Here is a 22922-nt window from a genome sequence, read left to right as displayed (position 1 = left end):
TGGGGAAATACTGTATGATATTGCTCTTAATGGGCTTCCCTTGTGGCTCAGCTGGTAAGGAATCGACCTGCAATGCGGGAGACGTGGGTTCAATCCCTGGGTTGGGAAGAACCCTGGAGAGAGGGGAAAGGCTGCCTACTCCAGTTTTCTGGCCTAGAGAATTCCATGGACTATACAGTCCTTGGGGTCGCAAAGAGTTGAATATGACTAAGCAACTTTCACTTGCTCTTATGGGAAATCGAAAAAGAAATGATTCAAAGGAACTTATTTGCAAAACAGAAGCAGACTCACAGACTTAGAGAATGAACTTATGGTTTTAAGGAGGGACGGGTGAGGGGGTGGGAAAGTTAGGGAGTTTGGGATTAACATGTACACACTGCTATATTTAAAATGAATAACCAACAAGGACCTACTGTATAGCACGAGGAGCTCTGCTCAATATTATGTAACAACCTAAATGGGAAAATAACTTGAAAAATACATGTATATATGTACAACTGAATCACTTTGCTGTACACCTGAAACTATCACAACATTGTTAATAAACTGTATAGTAATATGAAGTTGAGACTTTTTAAAAATTAGTTCTGTTTTCACTGCATATGCTATAATTAAATTTTATTTATATTTCTTGATGAAAAAGAGGTATAATCAAAGATTTGTACATTTAAAAGTTTAAGATTACCCTCGTGTGTGTTCTGATTATGCCGTGGATAGGAAAACTTCTTTGAATAATCTAAAAATATCTGTTTTACTTGTTTTTGGCGGCACTGGATCTCCGTTGCTTTGCTTGGCTTTCTCTGTTTGCAGGGAGCAGGGGTTTCTCTTCCCTGTGTTGAGTGGGCTTCTCATTTTGGTGGCTTCTCTTGTCGCAGAGCACAGGCCCCAGACAGGCAGGCTTCGGGAGTGGTAGCACGCGGACTCAGTAGTTGGGGGCTCCTGGGTTTACTTGCCCCGCGGCCTGTGGAATATTCCTGACCAGGGCTGGAACCCCTGTCCCCTGCTTTGGCAGATGGATTCTTATCCACTGTGCTACCAGGGAAGTCCCAGCAAACTCTTCTTCACAAACATTGTGTGTTACCATATTCGTTATCTGTTTTTCAGTCTCTTTCTTGGTTATTGGGTGAGCCCCAAGAATAATCTGGGATTTTTTGTTCCTGAAAACAGACACAGCATTGCTAATTTCCTATGCTCTTTAAATCAGGAGCTGAGCATATTACATGCTGATCAGTTTTATTGTCCCATTTATAAATATGATTGCTGTGGAAATACTTGCTTGTGGCTCAGAAAAAAAAAATGTGTACTTTAAAGCATAAAAGTGAGTTGTTTATGAAAAAAGTTTAAAATTAAAGGAAATCTAAATGGCAGTATTTGTAAATGTTATAATTGACTACCCAGAAAATTCAAGACTCTAGTATTAGAAATGTTAAGAAAGTTGAACAAACTTTCTCGATCACAGATCCAGAAACTAAACTATACAAACTAAATATTGTTTCTGCATACAAATAACAAAACCCTTCAAAATGTGGTATAGAGAGAGTACTTAACAAAAGCAGTAAAACTACTGTGAACCTAGGAATCAATCTAAAAGAAGTATAATTTTTTAATGGCACGAATTGTCACTAGTTGTTAAGTTGTATCCAACTCTTTTGTGACCCCCATGGACTATGGCCTGCCAGGCTCCTCTATCCATGGGATTTCCCAGTCTAAAACAGTGGAGTAGTTGCCATTTCCTTCTCTAGAGGATCTTCTTGACTCAGGGATAGAATCTTCGCCTCCTGCATTGGTAGGTGGATTCTTTACCACTGAGCCACCAAGGAAGCCCAAATGAAAAATACTAAATATGTATTAATAAGAGAGAGATACTGTGTGCACAGATGGGAAGACTCAGTGTCATAAAATTGTTAATTTGCCTTTGAATTAATTACTATGTTCATCTGATCAAAATCTTAGTAGTGTGTGTGTGTGTATGTGTGTGTGTGTGAGCCTTGAAAAGCTAATCCCAGAAATTATAGGGAAAAGCAAAAAGCCTAGAAGTTTTTGAAACATTTCATTGTAGTTATTCACCCTACCAGATAGATCAGTTGTAAAACTTTTAGTACTGAGATTGTGTTTTATTAACAAGGGAATAGAAAATAGACAAATGGAAAGAACTTAGTTCAGAAACTACACACTCAAATATGGAAATGTGAAGTGTGATAGAAGTTCAGTCACTCAGTCTTGTCTGACTCTTTGCAACCCCATGTACTGCAGCACACCAGGCTTCCCTGTCCATCACCAACTCCCAGAGCTTGCTCAAACTCTTGTCCATCGAGTTGATGCTGCCATCCAACCATCTCATCCTTTGTCGCCCTCTTGTCCTCCTGCCTTCAGTCTTTCCCAGCATCAGGGTCTTTTCCAGTGAGTCAGTTCATCACATCAGGTGGCCAGAGTATTGGAATTTCAGCTTCAGCATCAGTCCTTCCAGTGAATAGTCAGGACTGATTTCCTTTCGGATTGACTGGTTTGATCTCCTTGCTGTCCAAGGGACTCTCAGGAGTCTTCTCCAACACCACAGTTTAAAAGCATCAGTTCTAAGTAGTAAGTAAATTTTTTTTCTGAGTTTGAGAACATGGCTCATCCAAATGGAAAAAGTAGAATTATATTATCATGTCCCACATAAAAAGAGAAATTCCAATTGAATTAAGACTAGCTATGAAAAACTGCACTTAAAAATCTTCAAAGAGAAATTAAAGGATAATATTTCTATAAACTTGCTGAGAAAGGGATTTCTTAAGTGTAAAATGTATAAACCATGAATGAAAATAAATGTTTGACTACATTAAAATAAAAATTTTCACTGTTTGAATAAGTGAAAAAAAGATACAGAAATATGGGTTAGCGTTTTTTATTTTAAGGACCCTTATAATCAGTTACAAAAACAAAGTGTTGCTAGAATAATGGACAAAGTAATAGAAAACAGAATAAAAACCTGAATGACTGGTAAGCATCTTTAATGGATGTTCAACTTGATGATTCATCAGCATCATTCTTATTAAGGTAACTGAAATGTTGTGTGCTCATCAGATTGGCGAAAAGTATGAGATGTCATATGTTAGGTGAGGATATAGAGAAAAAGGACTCTCATATACTGGTAGTAGCAGTATAAACCGACAGAACCACTTTTGAGAGGAATTTAGCCCCTCACATTCCTCATATTACCTGCAAAAATAAATATTTTACCTCTTACCAATTCCATTTCCTGATTTGAGTCCTAGGAAAAACTTTATTCACAAGAGCACATTTGAAGGACTGTTCCTTGTAGTACTGTTCATAGCATTCCAAAAACTGCAAACAGCAATAACATAAATGAAATACTACAGAGGAACTGTTAATACAATGAATGAAATAGAACTACATGGACTGATCATAATAAATTCAAAAATATTCATAATAATAAAGTATCACATTTGGGAGAGTGGTTGCCAGAGGTTAGCTGCGGAGCTTTAGGTGCTTTACAAGTGAAAATATTAACATTTGCTAAAACTGGGTGATGGATACAGTGGTGTTCTCTGACCGGAATATTCAGTCAAGCTTTCTGAGTTGATGGAAATCTTCTGTAACTGCACTGTCCAATATAGCAAGCAGCACTTGAAATGTGGCCAGTGTGACTGACAAATTGAATTTTTAATTTTATTAAATTTTAATCTGTGGCTGGTGCTGCTGTGGTTGGTGCTGGTTGGATACTGGAGCTCTTTACTTTTTAGTTAATAATATTAATATTATTAAATTAATGTTAATTATTAAATTAATTAATATTTAATTTAGTTAATAATATTAACTAAAATATCCCTGTTAGCTCAGTCGGTAAAAAATCTGCCTGCAACGCAGGAGACCCCAGTTCAGTTCCTGGGTCGGAAAGATCCACTAGAGAAGGGATAGGCTACCCACTCCAGTATCCTTGGGCTTCCCTTGTGGCTCAGCTGCTAAAGAATCTGCCTGCAATGCGGGAGACCTGGGTTCGATCCCTGGGTTGGGAAGATCCCCTGGAGAAGGGAAAGGCTACCCACTCCAGTATTCTGGCCTGGAGAATTCCATGAACTGTATAGTCCGTGGGGTCGCAAAGAGCTGGACACGATTGAGTGACTTTCACTTACTTAACCAAAACATACATACATACATAATTACTAATTTTTAAAAACATTTATATGTTTATTTATTTTTGGCTGCAGCAGGTCTTAGTTGCAGCACATGGGGATTTCTTTGCGGTGCCCGGGCTTCTCTCTAGTAGTGGTGCACGGGCTTAGAAGCAAAACATACACATATTTTTAAAAGAAACTGTTCAGTGGCTTTACAGTTCTACTTCCTAGCAAATTCTTGGTGATGTGCTCATGAAGTCACTAAATACCACAAACAGAGTAGCTTAAAAGGGATTTTACAGGTATTTTTGTTTTCTAAATGAATGTGATTTCTAACTTAAGGTATTTAATGTCAGGATACAAAGAGTATGGAGAATAAGGACTCCCTGTTTCTGAGTTTACTGTAGTGACATTTTGGATAGTGAGGGCAAGGATCTATGTTGCAGCATTGTTTTTCACAGGGGAAAAACTGGAAATAACCTAAATTTCCATAATAGAAGAGTGGATAAAACAATGGGGCCTCCTGGCACAGGACTATCTATCCAGTGTTTGGATGGAGTGAAGTAGAGATGATGTTTAGCTGTTTACCTGGCATGGCACCAGAGAGAGCAGTCATCCAGTAAGAATGGTTCTCAGCTATTTGTCCTTTGTTCTCTACTCTGCATTAATTGCCAAACCAGGAGGAGGTCCTGGGGTAGTGGCTGGGGGAAGCAGCTATTTTACTAACTAATATAGAAGTAGTTCATTAAAAAAATTAGTACTATTAATACTAGGTTGGCAAATGTGATGAATATTCATTTTTCTTATATGTATCCATATAGAAGAGTTTCAAAGATGTATTGAGTGAAAAAACTATGATGCAAGCAGATATTTAAGTATATCAGGTTACTAGTGCTGCCGTAGCAAACTGGGTGGCTTACAATGAACAGAAATTGATTGTTACTGTTCTGGAGACTAAGAGTCCAAAGCATGGTGTCAACAGGGCCATGCTGTTGCTGAAGGACCTAAGGGAGGTGATTCCTGTCTCTTGTTATCCGTCCTTGATGTTCTTTGGCTGGCAGCCGCATCCAACCTCTGTCATCACATGGCCTTTTCTCATGTGCCTCCTCTTCTTATAAGGACACCAGTCATATAGGATTTTATACTACCCTAATCCAGTATAAGCTCTCTTGATTTACAAAGACCCTATTTCCAAATAAAGTCTCAATGACAGGTTTTGGGTGACACCAGTTTGGAAGACACTGAGTATGATACATTATGATGTTGTTTATGTAAACTAGAAACTATACAAAGGAATGTGTGTGTGTGTGTGTGTGTACAGACGTGTGTCTGCGCATGCACACGTTTCAGTTTGCTATACACATAAAGTATTTGAAATGGACTGGAAAGATATATTCCAAACTCAAGATAGTGGTTGTTCCTCTTTGGGGAAATAAAATGGAATTTTATCTTAAAAAATAAAATATTAAGTGTTAATGTTAATGAAATGTTACTGTCAATTGTGGGAGTATATAAGTTAATTATTCTTTGTGCTTTTCTATGTATAAATTTAATTTCTTGAAGAGTTGATACCATATATTACTATGTAATATTCTAGCCTATATAACATATGGAAGAAATGTATTCGATAAAGATAAATCGTATGGGGAAAAAGGCTGAAAAGAAGACATAAATAATTATATGTTTTTTGCAAAGAAAGGTATTTTCAGATCCTCCAGGGCTTTTCTTCTACATATTAATTGAGTTATTTTAGCATAAAATGATAAATAGATATAATATGTAATCAAGCTGACAAATCTATAGATATTAAAACTATATGAACATTGAATGCAAGAGATGAGGAATTTCTTTTATAAGAACCAAATAAATAGGTCAAGATCTACATCTAGGTAATGAAGAAAATTTTCTGTATGCTGCCTGTTATATATCAGTGTCCTGTGGAAAGCTGTGTGAGCTCTGTAACTAATTATTTTTAATTTTTCTTAGACACTACCAGAATTTCCAGACAATGATTTACTTTTCACAGTAAGAAAAGATGGACCTTTATGTGAATGCTAAATTGTATTTCTGATTTTCATAGTAAAGTTGTAAGTTTACTATGTGGATACTTAACTAAATATTTACTGAATGTTGAATGAATAAGACTACTTTTATTCAAAACACTTGTTCCATCCAGTTTTCTAATTGACACACACAGGCAGATGTTAAGAACCAGTGACCTCGGTTTCAAATAAGGGTGGCTTATGATAATTTATTTGTAAACACAGAAGCCAAAGGAGAAGAGAAACCAAACTATATTCAGGCTTGTGACCTTTTAAAAGACAGAGACTCTTCGCACTAGTTAAGCTGCCTGTTGAGTGTCCTGGGTTAGTATTCCCCTGTAGACTTAGAGCTGTGATTCTTAACCTTCTTGGTCTTTACATTTAAAAATAGTTGAGGACAGCAAATAACATCTTTATGTGGGTTATCGTTCTCTATGTTAACTGTATTAGGAATTAAAACTGACACTTAAAAAATATTTGATTAGTTAATTTAGAAATAATTATTACAATAAACCCATTACACATTAGCATCAGTAACAGATTTTTATGAAAGTAACTGTTTTCCACAAACAAAAATTTAGTGAGAAGAGCAGCATTGTTTTATGTTTTTGCAAATCTCTTTAATGGATTGCCTCAACAAAGTCTCAGGTCTCCTTCTGTATTAAATTAATTGTGCCATTAGGCATGTTAGGTAGCCTTCAGAAAACTGAACTGTACACTCGTGAGAGAGAGTGCAGAGAAACGTCTTGGTATTAGGATGAAGATAATTTTGACCTTGAGAATGCTCCAGAAATGTCTCAGGGACTCCTAGAGGTCCCGGGACTGCATTTTGAGAACTTGCCTTTGACACTAAGTCAGAGGGACTGAACATCGTGTCGTTATAAAGATTCTACTGGCAAATGTCATCGTTTCGAATATTTTCAGGTAGTACCATTTGTTTTACATGTAGGTTACCTCTTCTAGTTGATTAAGGCATTATTAGTCATGAATAAATGGAAATGCTTCAAATTTTACATTTTTTACTTCACAGACGACACTCAGTTACCATGTACTGGGCATTTCTAAATGCCATCCTTGTGTGGTATGGAGCCTGCTGTCCATGGCCAGGGTTGGGTTATTTGTGATGGGGATGCTGGGTGACATAGGTCTCTTGCTAAAGAGTTGAACTGAGTGGAAAAACTATGGGCACTTACATGAAGGTGAAGATGATATTTCTTTACTTTTTTATTTCTGTCTGTTTCCATGCCCTTTTCTCATTTTAAATATTGTTTGGAATTTGGGGGAAGGCAGACTTAGCAGAGAAATGTCTATTTTATTGGTCTTTTAGAAGAATTAATGTCAACCATATTATTTAGATTTAGTTATATTTTTCTGATTTCATGGATTAAAGTTATGAGGTTTTGGGAGTTGCTACTGTTTCGTTGTTTAGTAGTCCGTAGTTTCCTTCTCTTGACTTTTTCTGGCAGTTACTGTTTTATTGGTGTCATCATGGTGATGAGGAGGGGAGGGAAGCACTTGTGTTTGGTGGTATGCTTTTTCCCTGGAAATAATGCATGGGTGGTTCATGCTGAGTCGCTCGCTGCACACTTAAAAGTACTTTTCTATACTTATGTGTTGGTTTCTCTAGATAAGAATTCTAGAATGATCATCTATTCCTCCAAATTTTGCAGATGTTTTTATGTTGTCCTTCAGATGTATACTGTTCAAGATGAGAAATCTAATGTTAGTCTGCTTTTCTTTCTTTTGGTGATAACATGTTTCTTCTGTCTAGAAGCCAGTAGGATTTTGTCATAAACTGTAGACTCAGAAATCTTACCAGAATACATTTTGATTTTTCCCCCAGTATTTTTGCTTAAAGTGTTGCAAGTTTCTCTTTCCCTCAAAGGAATTTTCTGTTACTAATTTTCTGTTTTTCTTCTATAGTCCTTCCTTAGTGTCGGTGGGGATTGGTTCCAGGACCTGCCTTGGATGTTCAGATCCGCAGATGTTCAGGTCCCATAGTCAGCCCTCTGTATCCGTATCTGAGGATGCAACCACCTAATATGGAGGACTGACTGTTATGCTTATTGAAAAAAATAACTCCATATAAATGGACCCATGCAGTTCAAACCCATGTCATTCAAGAGACTGCAGTCTCTTCTTTCTAGAGCTCTTAATAAGTATATTTTGGATCGCCACGTTTCTCTTATATTTTGTCTTTTTGCCTTTTATTGCTGTTTTCTGAGGGGACTTCTGAGTTTTGCCTTTCAGATCACAAATTCTCTTTTCCATAGTGCCCATTCTGCTAATTCTTTTCTCTCTCTTAAGTTTCATTCATCACTCTTTTTAGTCTTGAGTGGCTTTTCTTCATTCTGTGATTCTCATTTCTCATAGTGGCCTGTTCTTATTTTGTGGTTAACAGTATTCTGTCAGATCTCATCAAAAATACTGATTAGAATTTTTAAAAAGTTTCCCCAGTCTCTTAAATTACCTTTGTTTAATTGGGGGTCTGTTTGTTCTTCTTGTTTAGTTTCACTTTATTTTTATTTATTTCATGCAACATTATTTATAATACTTATTTCATACAATTTAGCTTTCATATTATTTTTTATTTAGTAAAATTTTAATTATAAACCCAATAAATGTAAACATAATTGGAAAAAATAGTATAATGAATTTCTATGATTCATCAACAGTCTTATGTTCTTATTTCATCTACCCACTCCACCCTCTCTGCCTTTTCTGTTTTGGCTAAAATAGATTTCTTAATCCTATAAATCATATATATAAAATTTCATTTGAAAATATTTAAATATTTCATGCCCATAAATGTGAGCATAAAAAAATAAATATAGCACCATTATCACATCCAACAATATTGACAATATTTTATTGTGCCTACTAATATTCAGTTTTCTTTAAAATGTCTTTCTTGAGTTGGTTGATTTGAATCAGTTTCCAAAGCCTTCCTCTCTCTCCCTACTACACCATTTATTTTTTATAGAAACTGGCTTGTTTATTTAGTAGAATTTCATACATTTGGCTTTGGCTGATTATATCATTGTGTTATTTATCATGTTTTTCAGTCCTCTGTATTTCATACTTACTGCCAGTTAGAACAGAGGCTTGATTGGATTCAGCTTATCTTTTAGATTGCTGAATTTCTCTGCTTTTTCTGTAGCTTCTTGTTGTCCGTTCATAGTTGTAAAAGAAAGTCAGACTCACTTGTTTTGAAAGGTAGGGGGTGCCTCCTTTCGGAAGATGTGGATGGTAAGAGTCCACTGCAGAGAGAGGGCAGGAATCAGCCAGAAGTCTTGTTCTTTTCCATGAATAGATGGACAGAATGTGGCACCTTGGCTCCATGTCAAGGAGAAAAGACGTAGGGGTGACCTCAATGGACGAGGATGTTAGGAGAGTTCTGTGCCAGTGGCGCCTGTTGGGTTTTGTGCGTTTTGCCTCCTTCACTGTGGCCCAGAATTGGCTGTGGTGTTGCGCAGTTTTTCTGTCTGTCTCTCTGTGTTGCATGGCTGTGGAACTACACCAACTGAAGCTAGACAGTTCTCACTTAGCGAGGCATGGAGGCAAGCCCCACAGCCTCCTGCTCTGAAGAGTCTGAGCAGAGCGTGGGCCCATCTCTTCTTGAAAACCTTGGCTAATTTACACTGTTGGTCTCTCCTTGACACAGGGATGCAGATTTTCTGTGGTTGTTGCGACAACTCTACTTTTCAAGACACTCCTTGGTTTTCTTATTTTTTGCTGTCAAATGAGGGACCTCTGATGGTTGTGCTGTCAGTCTTATCTTCCATACCTACCTTTTTAGATACAGCGCCTTTTTGTCTACTAATGATATTGTCATCTATTTTTCTTTTAATTTGAGAATGAAGAAGAAGTAAATACATCACAGTTTTGCTATCTTGAACTGAAATTGTCATGATTTATTTTTACATACTATTTAACTCACCTTCAGAGCAAATCCATGGCTTATCAGAAATTGTAGGCATGGATAATCCCTTCTTCCATAAAGCAATCATACTTACTTAAACTTTTCTTCCCCATTACAGATGTTAAAAAATATTACTTGGTATTCAGAGCGGGTTTTAACTGAAATTTCACTGGGAAGTCTCCTGATACTGGTTGTAATAAGAACCATTCAGTACAACATGACAAGGACAAGAGTAAGTATTCCGTAGCTGTTTTTCTACCTTTGTATATACAATGCAATAAAGACTATAGTTTAAAGCAGTCTCAATATTTAGAGTGCTAACATTCTCATGGAATATGGTAGAAAAGTATAGATCAGCATATATTCTCTGTATTATGATCCTAAGGTAATGTTTCTAGTGTCTATGTCTGAGTATTTCATAGGTTGTATGATCAGAGAGATTTTACATGAATAGTGAATAAGCAGTGTAGCACCTTTAGATAAAAGATATTGTATGCCTTTGCCGAACTGATAAAACTGACTTAAGTTTAAGAAGTGGCAGCAACAAACTTTAAGAAGATGCAGACACAAGAAAATATGAATTCAGATGGGACAGAAGCATAGAAGAAAAGATAATAGTTTCACTTTAAAGAGTGAAAGGAAAATTTCAACTAGGTTGTATTTGGTATACCTTAGAGCAGATATCAGCTCCAGCCACTAGAGAAGTAGTATACAGAATTCATAGCTCAGGGAAATGGTCAAGTTTACTGCACCATTTTTAGTTACTCCCTGCTGGGAGGCTGACGTAGATACATGTCTACAATCTTTTATCTGAAACTCTACATGTCTACAATCTTTTATCTGAAGCTCTTGGGGCCACATGTGTGTTTTAGAATGGAGAATTTTTTTATTTTAGAAAGATAATTATAGTTCTTACACTACACAATATGTAATTGTTAGGTTCTGGAGCCACACACTGTAACTAGACATTAATATTTCTGCAGTGAAATATTTCAGTCTTCTCCAGGGTGGGCTTAATGAAGACCATAAATACCATCATCGTCTTTTGTGCCAGATGTTGCTTCCAAATTAGTGGTGAAAAAACTTTCTGCACTTTACAGGTTTTGGAATTAAAGGAAACGGATTGTGGGTCTGAATTTTCTGAAATTAGTGACAGTTGACTTTCCACTTGCTTCTGGTTAACCTTGCTGAAAATGTCTAGAAGACCTGATGTGTGTTTTAAACTTCTCTCTGATGTGTGTTCAAACATCTGCTCTCTGGCAGGACAAGTACCTTCACACAAACTGTCTGGCGGCTCTAGCGAATATGTCTGCGCAGTTTCGTTCCCTCCATCAGTATGCTGCCCAGAGGATCGTCAGGTAAACACAGCTAAGAAAGAGATGCTGGTTTTGGTTTTTTGAAAAGAATACTATGGTGGTCCCTTTTAAATGCTATCTGTAAGGAATATCACATTTTTCTACTTAATTTTTAATCACCTTCTTGTTTGGTTAAAAATACCTTGTTCTGCTTTGTTTGCTTTGTTTTCTAACGCAGACTTTTTAATCAGAGTCAGTTGTATTTGCTTTCAACCTTTTTATAAAAATCTAGGTTTAAGCTTGTGTGATAGCCTTTTGCAGAGGAGCAGGTCTGTTCCTTAGTAATGCAAACTAAATCTTGATTCACGTATTTGCTAAGCATCACTCTGCCCTTTTAAAAAGGAGTTATCTACTTGTTTTAGAGAATTTTTTTCATAGCAGTTAACCATTTTATTATTTCCTGTTGCTGGAGAAGGAAATGGTGACCCATTCCAGTATTCTTGTCTGGGAAATCCCATGGACAGAGGAGCCTGGCAGGCTACAGTCCACGGAGTTGTAAAGAGTTGGACACGACTGAAGTGACTAAGCATGCATGCATGCATTGCTGCCATAATGGATTACCACAAATTAGTGGCTTAACACACATTGTATGGCAAAAATCACTACAATATTGTAAAGTAATTAGCCTCCAATTAAATAAATTTAAAAAAAAACACACATTTGCTATACAATTCTGTAGGTTAGACATTCAACAGGGGTCTCACCAGGCTAAAATTAAGATATCAGGAGGTCTGTATGCTTTTCTGAAGGCCCTTGAGGAGAGTCTCTTTCCTTGCCTTTTCCAGCTACCAGAAGCTGCCCACATTCCTTGGCTCATGGCCCCTTCCTGTGTTTTCAAAGCCAGCAACAGTAGGCTGTTGAGTCCTCCTCACATCTCATCACTCCAATGACCTCTTCTACTTTGAGGACTCCTGTGAATGCCTTGACCGTACCTGAATAATGCAGGATGATCTACCCACCTCAAGGCCCTCGGCTGAATCACAACTAGAGTCCCTCTTTCCTTGTAAGGTCAAATATTCACAGGTTCATGGAGAGGCGATGTGGACATTCTCAGGGAGCCATTATTCTACTTGTCAAAACATCACCAGAAACTCTCGTCCCTTCCCTGTTCTTTGCCAAAGACAGTCTTTCAGGTTAGGAAAACTAATTAACAAGTCAATGAATGAATATCATCTGCAAGATTTTACAAACACGGGTACTTTCTCATGTTCAGGCAGGATGCTCAGTATTGTCCTAGCAACTCCCAAGTAGACCATTTGTTGTGCATTCAGTGATACTAGATCCTTTCTTTTAATGCTTGGTTTTGAGGCAGTGCAGCCCTGACGATTAGCTGTGTTCCAGTCATTGGTGATGATCACAGCTCCATGTCACTTTTAAACTCAGATCTCACTTTCCATCCTTTGGTTAGAGACAGTTATTGACCTGGGCTCATTTTTAATAATTAGTCATAATTAACTTAGGTTCTTAGTCTATTTGTCTTCAGAATTTAGCACAAGATAATTTTCTTTGACTCACTGCTTTAATAATACATCATTTTGAATTTTATTTTATTTTTTTGGTTTGTACTTGAGAGATTGTCCATTTGACTGACTTTGGACTCAACTTTGGAACTCACCTTTCTGTGCTGACTAAAGTAGAAAGCCAGTGGTATTTGGAGAAATAAGAAATATTAAATTTATGATTTGGGAATATTTAGATCAAGTTTATTATCATTAAGGAGTAGTGCTTTAATTCATTTTACTGGCACACTTGTTTTTTAGCATTTAGTGCACAACTGTGTTAGGCAGTGCCAAGCATATCAAAATTAGTTATAAGAATTACTGCCCTTACATAGTTTGTAATTCAGTAGCCAAGATTAGGCAAAAAAAAAAACAACATATAATAAATTCCAGCAGAATGTAGTAAATATTAGAGTGAAGAGAAAAATCTCTGCAGTGAGGGTGAGAGGTTGGTTTAGAGAATGGTGAGGTCACATCTCATTAAAAAATTGGGCAAATAAATAGAGAGGGACAGCTCTAGAGACTGGCCTGATAGGGGAAAGCATCAACCAAACAACCCAGAACAAGAGGTGAGAGAGCATGGTTTACATTTAGAAGATAACTGCTTCATTCATTTGATATGTTGTGGACTGGTGCAGGGATTATAGGAGAGAAGCTTGGAAGAACCAGCTGGGTCCTTCCTGTGGAGGAGTTTATAAACTATTAGATTCACAGTTCAGGACAATAGAAGGAATAGAAAAGATCTCATTTTCTATACCAACAAAAAAAGAAAAGTCAATGAGTGAGTTGTAAATGGATCTGAAAAGAAAGACTTTAAATGTCTAGAGTTATCAGTGTTAGCTGATGTTGGTCCGCTGTTTGTCACACTGAAGGCCGTGCAGTTCTCACAGTTCCCCAGTGTGGTCAGCGCTTCTGGTCCAGGTGCCATGATGGAGTACCTAGACCAGAGCATCTGTATCGCGTTGGAGGGAGCTTTAGAAAGGCGTAATGTTGGCCCCACTTCAGATCTGCCGAATCAGAACCTTCCATTTCTACAAGATCCCAGAATGATTTGTTCATGCCTTAAAGTTTGGAAACTACTTTGAGTTTGGGCCTGGAAATAAGATTTAATTCCTTAGGAAATACTTGTCTTGAATTGGAAGTGGGAGCAAGCTTTTTTTGTATCTTGAGGAAACTCATTCTCCACTAAATGTTTGTGTTTAGGGTATAAAATCGTAAAGTATAATAAGGAATGCATAACCCAAAACTGTTTAGATACACAGAAGATTTATTACGGCAGCACATCTTCAAGACTCACCAGATGCTGTAATAGCCCCTTCAAGTGAGAAATCATTAGTTTTCACATTTACGTTTGTTAAATCCTTTTTTAGGAAGGGACTGCACAGTTTTGTATCCATCATTTGCAAGCTTAGAGGAGTCAGTATTTCATGTGCTCATAAACAAAATGCAAAACAGAGTAACGTGTTTCATTACTGTGAAAGTTAAATGTGAATAAAGCTTTAAAAAGTCTTCAGTTCAGTCGCTCAGCTGTGTCTGACTCTTTGCGACCAAATGAATCGCAGCACACCAGGCCTCCCTGTCCATCACCAACTCCCGAAGTTCACCCAAACTCACGTGCATCGAGTCAGTGATGCCATCCAGCCATCTCATCCTCTGTCGTCCCCTGCTCCTCCTGCCCCCAATCCCTCCCAGCATTAGAGTCTTTTCCAATGAGTCAGCTCTTCACATGAAGTGGCCAAAGTACTGGAGCTTCAGCTTTAGCATCATTCCTTCCAAAGAAATCCCAGGGCTGATCTCTTTCAGAATGGACTGGTTGGATCTCCTTGCAGTCCAAGGGACTCTCAAGAGTCTTCTCCAACACCACAGTTCAAAAGCATCAATTCTTCGGCGCTCAGCCTTCTTCACAGTCCAACTCTCACATCCATACATGACCACAGGAAAAACCATAGCCTTGACTAGACGGACCTTAGTCGGCAAAGTAACGTCTCTGCTTTTGAATATGCTATCTAGGTTGGTCATAACTTTCCTTCCAAGGAGTAAGCGTCTTTTAATTTCATGGCTGCAGTCACCATCTGCAGTGATTTTGGAGCCCCCCAAAATAAAGTCTGATACTGTTTCCACCGTTTTATATGGAATGATTTCATATGGTATCTAAGGTGTTGTTTCATATTAAATGACACTGTGTGTTCCACAAATCTTTGGTATTCTAGGAAAACTGCAAACATACATGATATGGGTATTGCTCACCTGTGAAATTTTTTGAAAGTACTGTGAATATGGATATTTGATATGATCATTATTTGGAACTATAGGGTTATTAATTCAGTTAAAATATTGATGTAGAGTAGATCTTATGCAAGAGACTGTTGTGAGTTACAAATACATTATCACGTACTTCTTGCCCTTAAGACTTTCCCTGTTGCCTCTCTCATCCCACCACCTCCTTCCTCACAGCTCCTTCCTCTGGCTCCTCCAGCTTTGGCCCCTGGTCGCGACTTAGCAGCAGCAGCAGCTCAGCTGGTAAAGAATCCCCCTGCAATGCAGGAGACCCCAGTTCAATTCTTGGGTCGGGAAGATCCCCTGGAGAAAGGATAGGCACCGGTATTCTTGGGCTTCCCTAGTGGCTCAGATGGTAAAGAATCCACTTGCAGTGTGGGAGATCTGGGTTTGATCCCTGGGTTGGGAAGATCTCCTGGAGGAGGACATGACAACCAACTCCAGTTTTCTTACCTGGAGAATCCGCATGGACAGTGCAGCCTGTTGGGCTACAGTCCATGAGGTCGCAAAGAGTCGGACACAACTGAATGACTAAGCACACACATACTTTTCTCCAGCGTTTCATATTAGGTTCTTCTCTCTTTGCTTCTTTTCCTTGGAAGTTCACATCTATGCCTGTGACTTTACCTATACTGAAGACCTTCCAGATCTACGTATGTAATCCCGGTCTTTTCTCTTTTTTCCTGAGGCAGGCAGTACAGTGTAGCAGTTAAGAGCACAGATTCTGAGTTTGGGACCTCAGCTTCAAAACTGACTAACTGTGGAATCTTGGAGAAGTTACTTAATGGGGTGACGATAGTTGCTATCTCAATGAATATTTGTAAAGTGATGCGTAGTGTTCACCATGAGTGTTGGTCACCTTAACCCTAACTCTTCTAGCTTCGCTACTTGAATGTTCCACACTTTTGTCAGACTTTTATTATGTTTAAAACAAAACTCATTTTTAAACGTGCTCTTCCTGTTGAATTCCATATCCAAGATAATGTCCCTCATTGCAGCCATCTAAATTACCAAGTCAGAAGCCTGCAAATAATTCTGTAGTGTCTATTCCTTCTCGTCAAATGCTCTATCTGACTGGACCCTGGCATTCTCCACTCTATCTTTGTAGCTTGCCTTTACGCCCTCTTTTCTGGTTTACCTTGTCTTGGTTCATGTGTTTATCATCTTCATCCAAAACTAGGTCTTCAGTTGGCCTTGCCCTTTTGCTTCCCTCTCTGCTCCTCTGCAGTTGATCTTTGCAGTGTTCCATTCATCTGAAAAGCAAATCTGTATTGCTTCCTATGCTTAAAATCCTTAAATGGCTTCCTGTTGCCAGCTGGTAAAAATTCAACCTCCTCATAAGTCATGGCTCTCAGACACAGGTAGGTTTTGCCCTCAGGGCACATCTGGCAAGGTTGAGAGTCAAGGTGTTTTTGTTGTTGTTGTTTTGTTTTCTTGCTATTTTGTTTTTCTTTAGGCACAACTGGGGAGGAGGTTGCTTCTGACATCTAGTGGGTAGAGGCCAGGGATATTGCTAAATATCCTGTAATACACTTGACAGCAAAGAACTGTCTATCCCCAACAGCAGTGCTGGGCAGCCTTGTCCTAGAGTGACATGATCTGAGCCCTGCCCTTTGCTTTTTAAAACAAAATATTTATTTGGCAGCACTGGGTCTTCCCTGGGCTTTCCCGGTGGCTCAGCTGGCAAAGAGAGCCTGCAATGCAGGAGACGTGGGTTTGATCCCTGGGTTGGGAAGATCCCCTGAAGAAGGGAGGAGGGAAAGGCTACCCACTCCAATATTCTGGCCTGGAGAATTTCATGGACTGTATAGTCCACGGGGTTGCACAGAGCTGGACACAACCAAGCAACTTTTACCGGGTCTTAGTTGTGGTAGATGCACTCTTGGTTGTTTCATGTGGGATCTAGTTCCCTGACCAGGGATCGAACCTAGGCCCCCTCCATTGGGAGTGTGGACTGTTAGCCACTGGACCAGCAGGGAAGTCCCCTGCCCTTTGCTCTTCATCTTCTATTGCTACTTGACACTCAGCACTCTGTCCTTACTGAATCGTTATAGTTCCCTCCTTTCTCATAGTTGCTCTCCTGTGTCTGGATAATTGTGGTCTGATACCAGAAAGAAGTTGAGGCAGTTCCTGGTGGCACCTCTTCTCTCTGTAGGTTCTTTCCCACCAGCTTCCTTACCCTCCATTCTGTTTTATCTTGAACCTACAGTGGTCAGGTGCCCTCCACCCCCACCACCAGTACAGCTTCTAGGCCTTTTTTTTCTTTAGACCCACCCCTCTGGCTCTGTTTATTTCTTTGTAGCAGTCTAGCGATCACACAGTCAGTTTCTGGTCTGGGAGCTAGTTTCTAAGGTAGAAATGGAGAGGAAAGGGGCCAGGGAAAGGAAAAAGTCACATGTTAGAAAATATGGATTCTCACAGTAGAGAGTGTTGAGGAGAGAGAACTTCAGAATCTTAACCTGGCCAGTGTAGGTCCTTGTGACTGACTCACTCACCTGGCCCAAAGTTGTAAGTCTTGTTGCTTAAGCAGAGTAGTAATTACTGGGGGTAAAGGATATGTCTTGAATTTCTTTCGATCACTTAATGAGAGTAGCTGTCAGTAGGCACACAAGAGGATTTTAATAAATACCAAGTGACTGATTCTTAGAAGATGGTCTGGCATCCTGAATTTAAAGCTTGGTTCTGGCACTCATCATTCTTGAGACTTCATCTACATTGATTCATCCCGCTTTGTAGATATTTGCTGCTTCTTAAAACTTGTGAAGTTAATGACAAAACCTATTACTGAAAATTTTATGGTCTTTTAAATTTCCTGAGAATAAAATAATATAAAACATAGATTAGATTGTCACTGAAACCATTTGGTTAGAACAGTACAGTGCTGTTGGGATATTTTTGGTAAAATCTGATCATGTAATTTAAAAAATTTTTTAATTCTTCAATCCATAATTTATGCCACCTTTTCTTACTGTTAACAGCCACTAGCAGTAAACACATACTCTTCAGACTGTAACCAGGTTCACTGCTTTCCATCTTTTCTTTGTCTAGCCCAGATTGGTAGTTTATGTAAGGTGGCTTATTTTGCTCTGTGTATATGATATATGTATATATAACTCAGCTTTTTTCTGAAGACTACAAAAAGCACAGGTTGGCTTATTTAATGCTGGGTTGTTAGTTCCTCTGTTTTCAGCAAATTTAGATCTTTTAGAATAGCTCATGGCCTCAAAGAAAGTTGGACAGTTTGCTTTTAAATACCTTCTAGTATTAGCTTAACATCTTAGGCTTCCTCACTTTTGTCCTCACTCAATTAAGTCTTCAGGAGTTCTTTTTTTTTTTTTTTTTTTTCCCCTAAACCAGCTAATACATTGAACTGGAAACATACAAGACAATGTTAAGGAGCAAAATGGACTTTTTGTTGTTGGGATGTGTTTATATTATACAACATAAAATATTCAAATATATAATAACACTGGTTGTTTCTCCTGATTTTGATGTTTCAGGAATACTGTCTTATTTTAAAATGTAATGTCCATTTGATGGGGAATTCATACCTGTCACCTGTAGTGTCTCCTTGCTTGTCTCTCTTTTGTTATATTTAGGACTAGGGAAAGTCTGGAGACTTACATAATTTAGGGTGTTGGTGTTGCACAGCTGATAAGTGCTGTCACAAGTTTGTCCAGATTAAAATCCCATGCTCATTCCCTAGCACTTCATGGAAAGACTGGCAGAACATTATTAATGAGAGTAACTCGCCTACCATGGGACCATCGATCCAAACCCTCTGGGAGTTCTGAAATAGATGGTTCTCTGTTATCTAGGGTGGACAAGCCCTTGGTGATTCCGTTTGCTGCTCTCGAACTCTCATTTCAGCTTCCTTATATAGCTAAGTCCTTACAGTTACAGTAGCAAAGACTGGAGGGTCTTTCTTTTCCCCATCCTCCCCCTTCCTTTTCTCTATTTCTTTCGCTCTTTCTTACTTGAACTGGATAATTGAGAAAGGTATGGATGTGTCAGGTCTTGCAATGCATAGTATATGGATATGTTCCTGGAAAATAAACATGGAAAGGACAAGAACTGTATCTTCAGTCTGAAATGTTTAATATTTTTCTTACATCTAATCCTTGATGTTAGATTTTACTTGCAATTTAGTAAGTATGTATTGAGCTTTTGCTACGTATGTACCACTGCCAAGGTCTTCTTTAGTTTTGTATTTGTTTACATTTTAATTTCAAACTAATGCCATTCATTGTATCTAGAAATTAAGTGTTATAGTCATATTGGTTTTATTTTTTTAAACTTAATTCAGTTTCAGCCTCATACCATTATCTGATTTCATTGTAGTCAGGAAATTGTTTCTTTAGGGAAGAATTATCTGATATTAAGAGTAATAGCAAGTAGTTCAGCTTTGTTTCTAAAATCTTGGTAAGTTGTTTAACTTCTGTTTTCCATCTCTAAGATGATATATGATACCTACTTTGTTGTAGTGTTGTCAAAGTTAATAATTGGCTTATAAAGTCTTTTGTAGCTCTACTTTATGATAACATTTTGAAGTCATTTTAGTCTAAAAATAAATCTACATAGCTTTCCTACCAAAAAATCTCTTGTTCTCTGTTAATATCCCTAGATTGTGATTCCTTGCCCAAAGGATCATCAAATTGAGGGAAATACTTGGGAAATGTAGACAGTGAAGACTTCATTGAATATATATAGGAAGTTTTTGTTTTGTTTTTTTAGATGAAGGGGTTTAATAATAGTATTTTATTTTGGATTGGTAGGAGGTCTGAGCAGTGGTTTTGCAGTGTATTTCTTTTAAACTTATGTGATTTATTTTTTATTTTTTTTTATTTTTTATTTTTTTAAATTTTTTATTTTTTTTAAATTTTAAAATCTTTAATTCTTACATGCGTTCCCAAACATGAACCCCCCTCCCTTTTTAAAAGACAGAATTAACTTGTTCTAGCCCAGTGCCTGGGCCATAAAGTAGTTCCAGTTTCTCCATTGCTTTGGTCTTTGCTGATCCTTGTTTGCTCTTGGCAAAGCAGTAGCCAAGAAAGGAAGGAGAGGAATGTTTTGCCTTAAAAATCTGGCTTCCTGCACTTCCTACAGCCAGTGGTACTTTGAAAGTAGCTACATTTTTTAAGGAAAGCTGTGACATGGTTTGCTTTTCAATTTAGCCCTTTCTTTAGAAGTTAAATTGAGAGCATTTAGACAGCTCCCAGTTGAAAACTTGTAAGTTTCCAATAGAAAATTTCTTACTGTTCAGAGATTCCTGCCATCATACAGCATAGCATCTTGGTAGATTTGAGGGGACATGTGGAAAGTTTGTAACTGAAAGTTTAAGTTTCAGTTTAGACTGCTGCACATTCAAAATGTCAGTTTTTAAAGAAGCATCTCATACATTTATCTGAATTTTTGTTTCTTTTAAGTAAAAGTTGACCTTTGTGGACAAGATTGTCACATGGAAAGATAAACATTAGAATAATTTGCATAGCGCTTTATAAAATGTTGCAGTCACATTACAGAGGTAATGAATGGGAGAGTTCAGACTTTGTTCTCCTAGCCTAGAATTATCGAGCCCCCATTCCTGTCTACTGCTGTGAAGGATCTGAGATTCTTACTCTACCTTCAGGTTAACAAATGAGCCAGCTCAGTTTTGTGGGTCCTGGTAGAGACTCAGGATTTCATGGGGGAGTCAGAGACAAAGGACAGTTTATTGCTTACAGTAGTGTGAACCAGAGTACCCTAATTTTCTCGTGAGGTTCCCCATGCTCACAGAGCAGCGTGACCAGGGTCCGGTGACATGTGCACACGCAGTGGTTTGCGTTACAGTAGAGAACCCCGGGCTTAGGAAAGTGAAAGGTGCTCAGTCGTGTCTGACTCTGCAACCCCATAGACTATACAGTCCATGGAATTCTCCAGACCAGAATAGTGGAGTGGGTAGCCTTTCCCTTCTCCAGGGGATCTTCCTGACCCAGAAATCCAACTGGGGTCTCCTGCGTTGCAGGCGGATTCTTTACCAACTCAGCTATCAGAGTTTAGGAAATCCCATCTTTTATAATAGGCTTCAAGCAAACCTGCCCAAACTTTGCTTTGGATGGAGACACCTTTAAAATATTTGATAGCAGCAAACTGCCCTCTGTTTTTGAGGGGAGTCATTATTTCTACTTTCTGTGTCTGTTCACTCTACAAAATCCATGAAAAGAAAACCCAGAGCACGAGGCTGTTAATGCTTCTGCTTACAAGATGTGCAGAAACATCAGAGAACCGCGGGGAACTCTTCCCCTGTAGTCTTAGTGCCTAGTTATGCCTTTCTGTTGCCAATTGGAAAAATCTGTCATCAGGTCATTAGGTGGCTTAGTTGATCCTGTTGTAGCTTTTATATCTCACTTGCTAACACATTGGCTTTCTGTGTCTAAGAAGCACGAAAGGACTGACTGGCCTCCCTAGCCTCTGGGTTGCCCACGTGTCATAATGAATCTTCAGCTCTGGAGTCAGTGTCATGAATGCAGCCCTTAAAACCTTGTTTCTGAGTGGCTTTGACATTACCCAGATATTTTGCTATTAAACACAAATCATGAAATTTTATATTTGGAAGGCCCTTTAAAGAACATCTAAGAGAAGTTTGCACGTTGCACATGCGGTGTATTGACACCTGGGTTTATTATGTGACTAGTGTCAGTGAACGCTACTGCAGAAGCAGATGTAGCAGTCAGGCTTCCCAGCTCCTTGCCTAGTGTTCCTCCTAGAACAAAGAGAGAAAAGGTGTATGTTCATGCACACGTATTCCCCTCCTTCCCCATACATACATAGTTGTGATACCTGATATGCTGATAATGCTAAGGTCAGGTTAGAGAAATAAAAATGACTTACTGAAGCCTTTTCCTTCTTGATAAATTGCACATGCTTCATGGACTTAGTTAAAAAGCATTTTCCAAGACAAAGAAAACCAAGGGTTATTCTAAGAGGAGAAATGAGAGTAAACAGAAGGGTAAAGAGATTTAAAATGACTCATGTGTTCAATATAAATACACAGAGAATCGGATATATTATACTTGAGCCAGGGACCCACAAGGGAAGGGAGAATGTGGTTTTAGGACAGATGGGAGGATAGCTGGGAAAAGGCAGATACTGCAGAGGTAGGTAAATACTCCCACCGCCAATCCCGATGAGTACTCTGAGCATTTAACATTTGTTCATTCACTTAATGGGCCTCAATCTCCTCATTTACAAAATGGGAATATCCTCCTAGGACTGCCATGAGGAATAAATGGGTTATTATGCCTAAAGCACTTAGAATATATTGTCTTTTCAATAGCAGTCATCTAGGAATTACCAGAAGGAAAAAATTCTTTCTTGTTAGAGGACAGACAGCACCATGTCTTGTTTATGGTGGCTCACTCAGTAAGTATTGGAATGAATGATGAAATTCTGACACTGATTGGATTTAAAGAACATAGTTAAAATCTTTGGCTCTAGATGAGAAAACAACATGCCGTATAGACCACTGTTGTTATTTTTGTTTTTATTTATTTATTTTTGTACAGCTGGCAACTGCCATATGCTACACACTGGGCCCTATACATGTTATTTGTATTATATGATGATACATGTACTGTTACTTTCATTTGATAGTGAAGAAACTAAGTTTCAGACAAGTAGTTAGTTTATGGCCACCTTGCTGAACAGTGAGAATACTGGGCCTTTATCTG

General features: G+C 38.3%; 1 protein-coding gene across 3 annotated transcripts in view; it reads left to right on the top strand.

Annotated features, from left to right (window-relative positions):
* The window catches only part of DYM (dymeclin), a 392550-nt gene that overhangs the window by 155654 nt on the left and 213974 nt on the right, over positions 1-22922 (top strand). For all 3 annotated transcript variants that reach the window (XM_018039568.1, XM_018039567.1, XM_018039569.1), the window contains exons 12-13: positions 10201-10314; positions 11346-11440. In XM_018039568.1, coding sequence (XP_017895057.1) covers positions 10201-10314; positions 11346-11440 — 209 coding nt within the window. The remainder of the gene's footprint in view (positions 1-10200; positions 10315-11345; positions 11441-22922) is intronic.

This window comes from Capra hircus, chromosome 24 (assembly GCF_001704415.2).
Source record: "Capra hircus breed San Clemente chromosome 24, ASM170441v1, whole genome shotgun sequence".
NCBI classification, from domain to species: domain Eukaryota; kingdom Metazoa; phylum Chordata; class Mammalia; order Artiodactyla; family Bovidae; genus Capra; species Capra hircus.
Note: the sequence above shows the minus strand (reverse complement) of the source record. Positions and strands in the feature narration are given on the sequence as shown.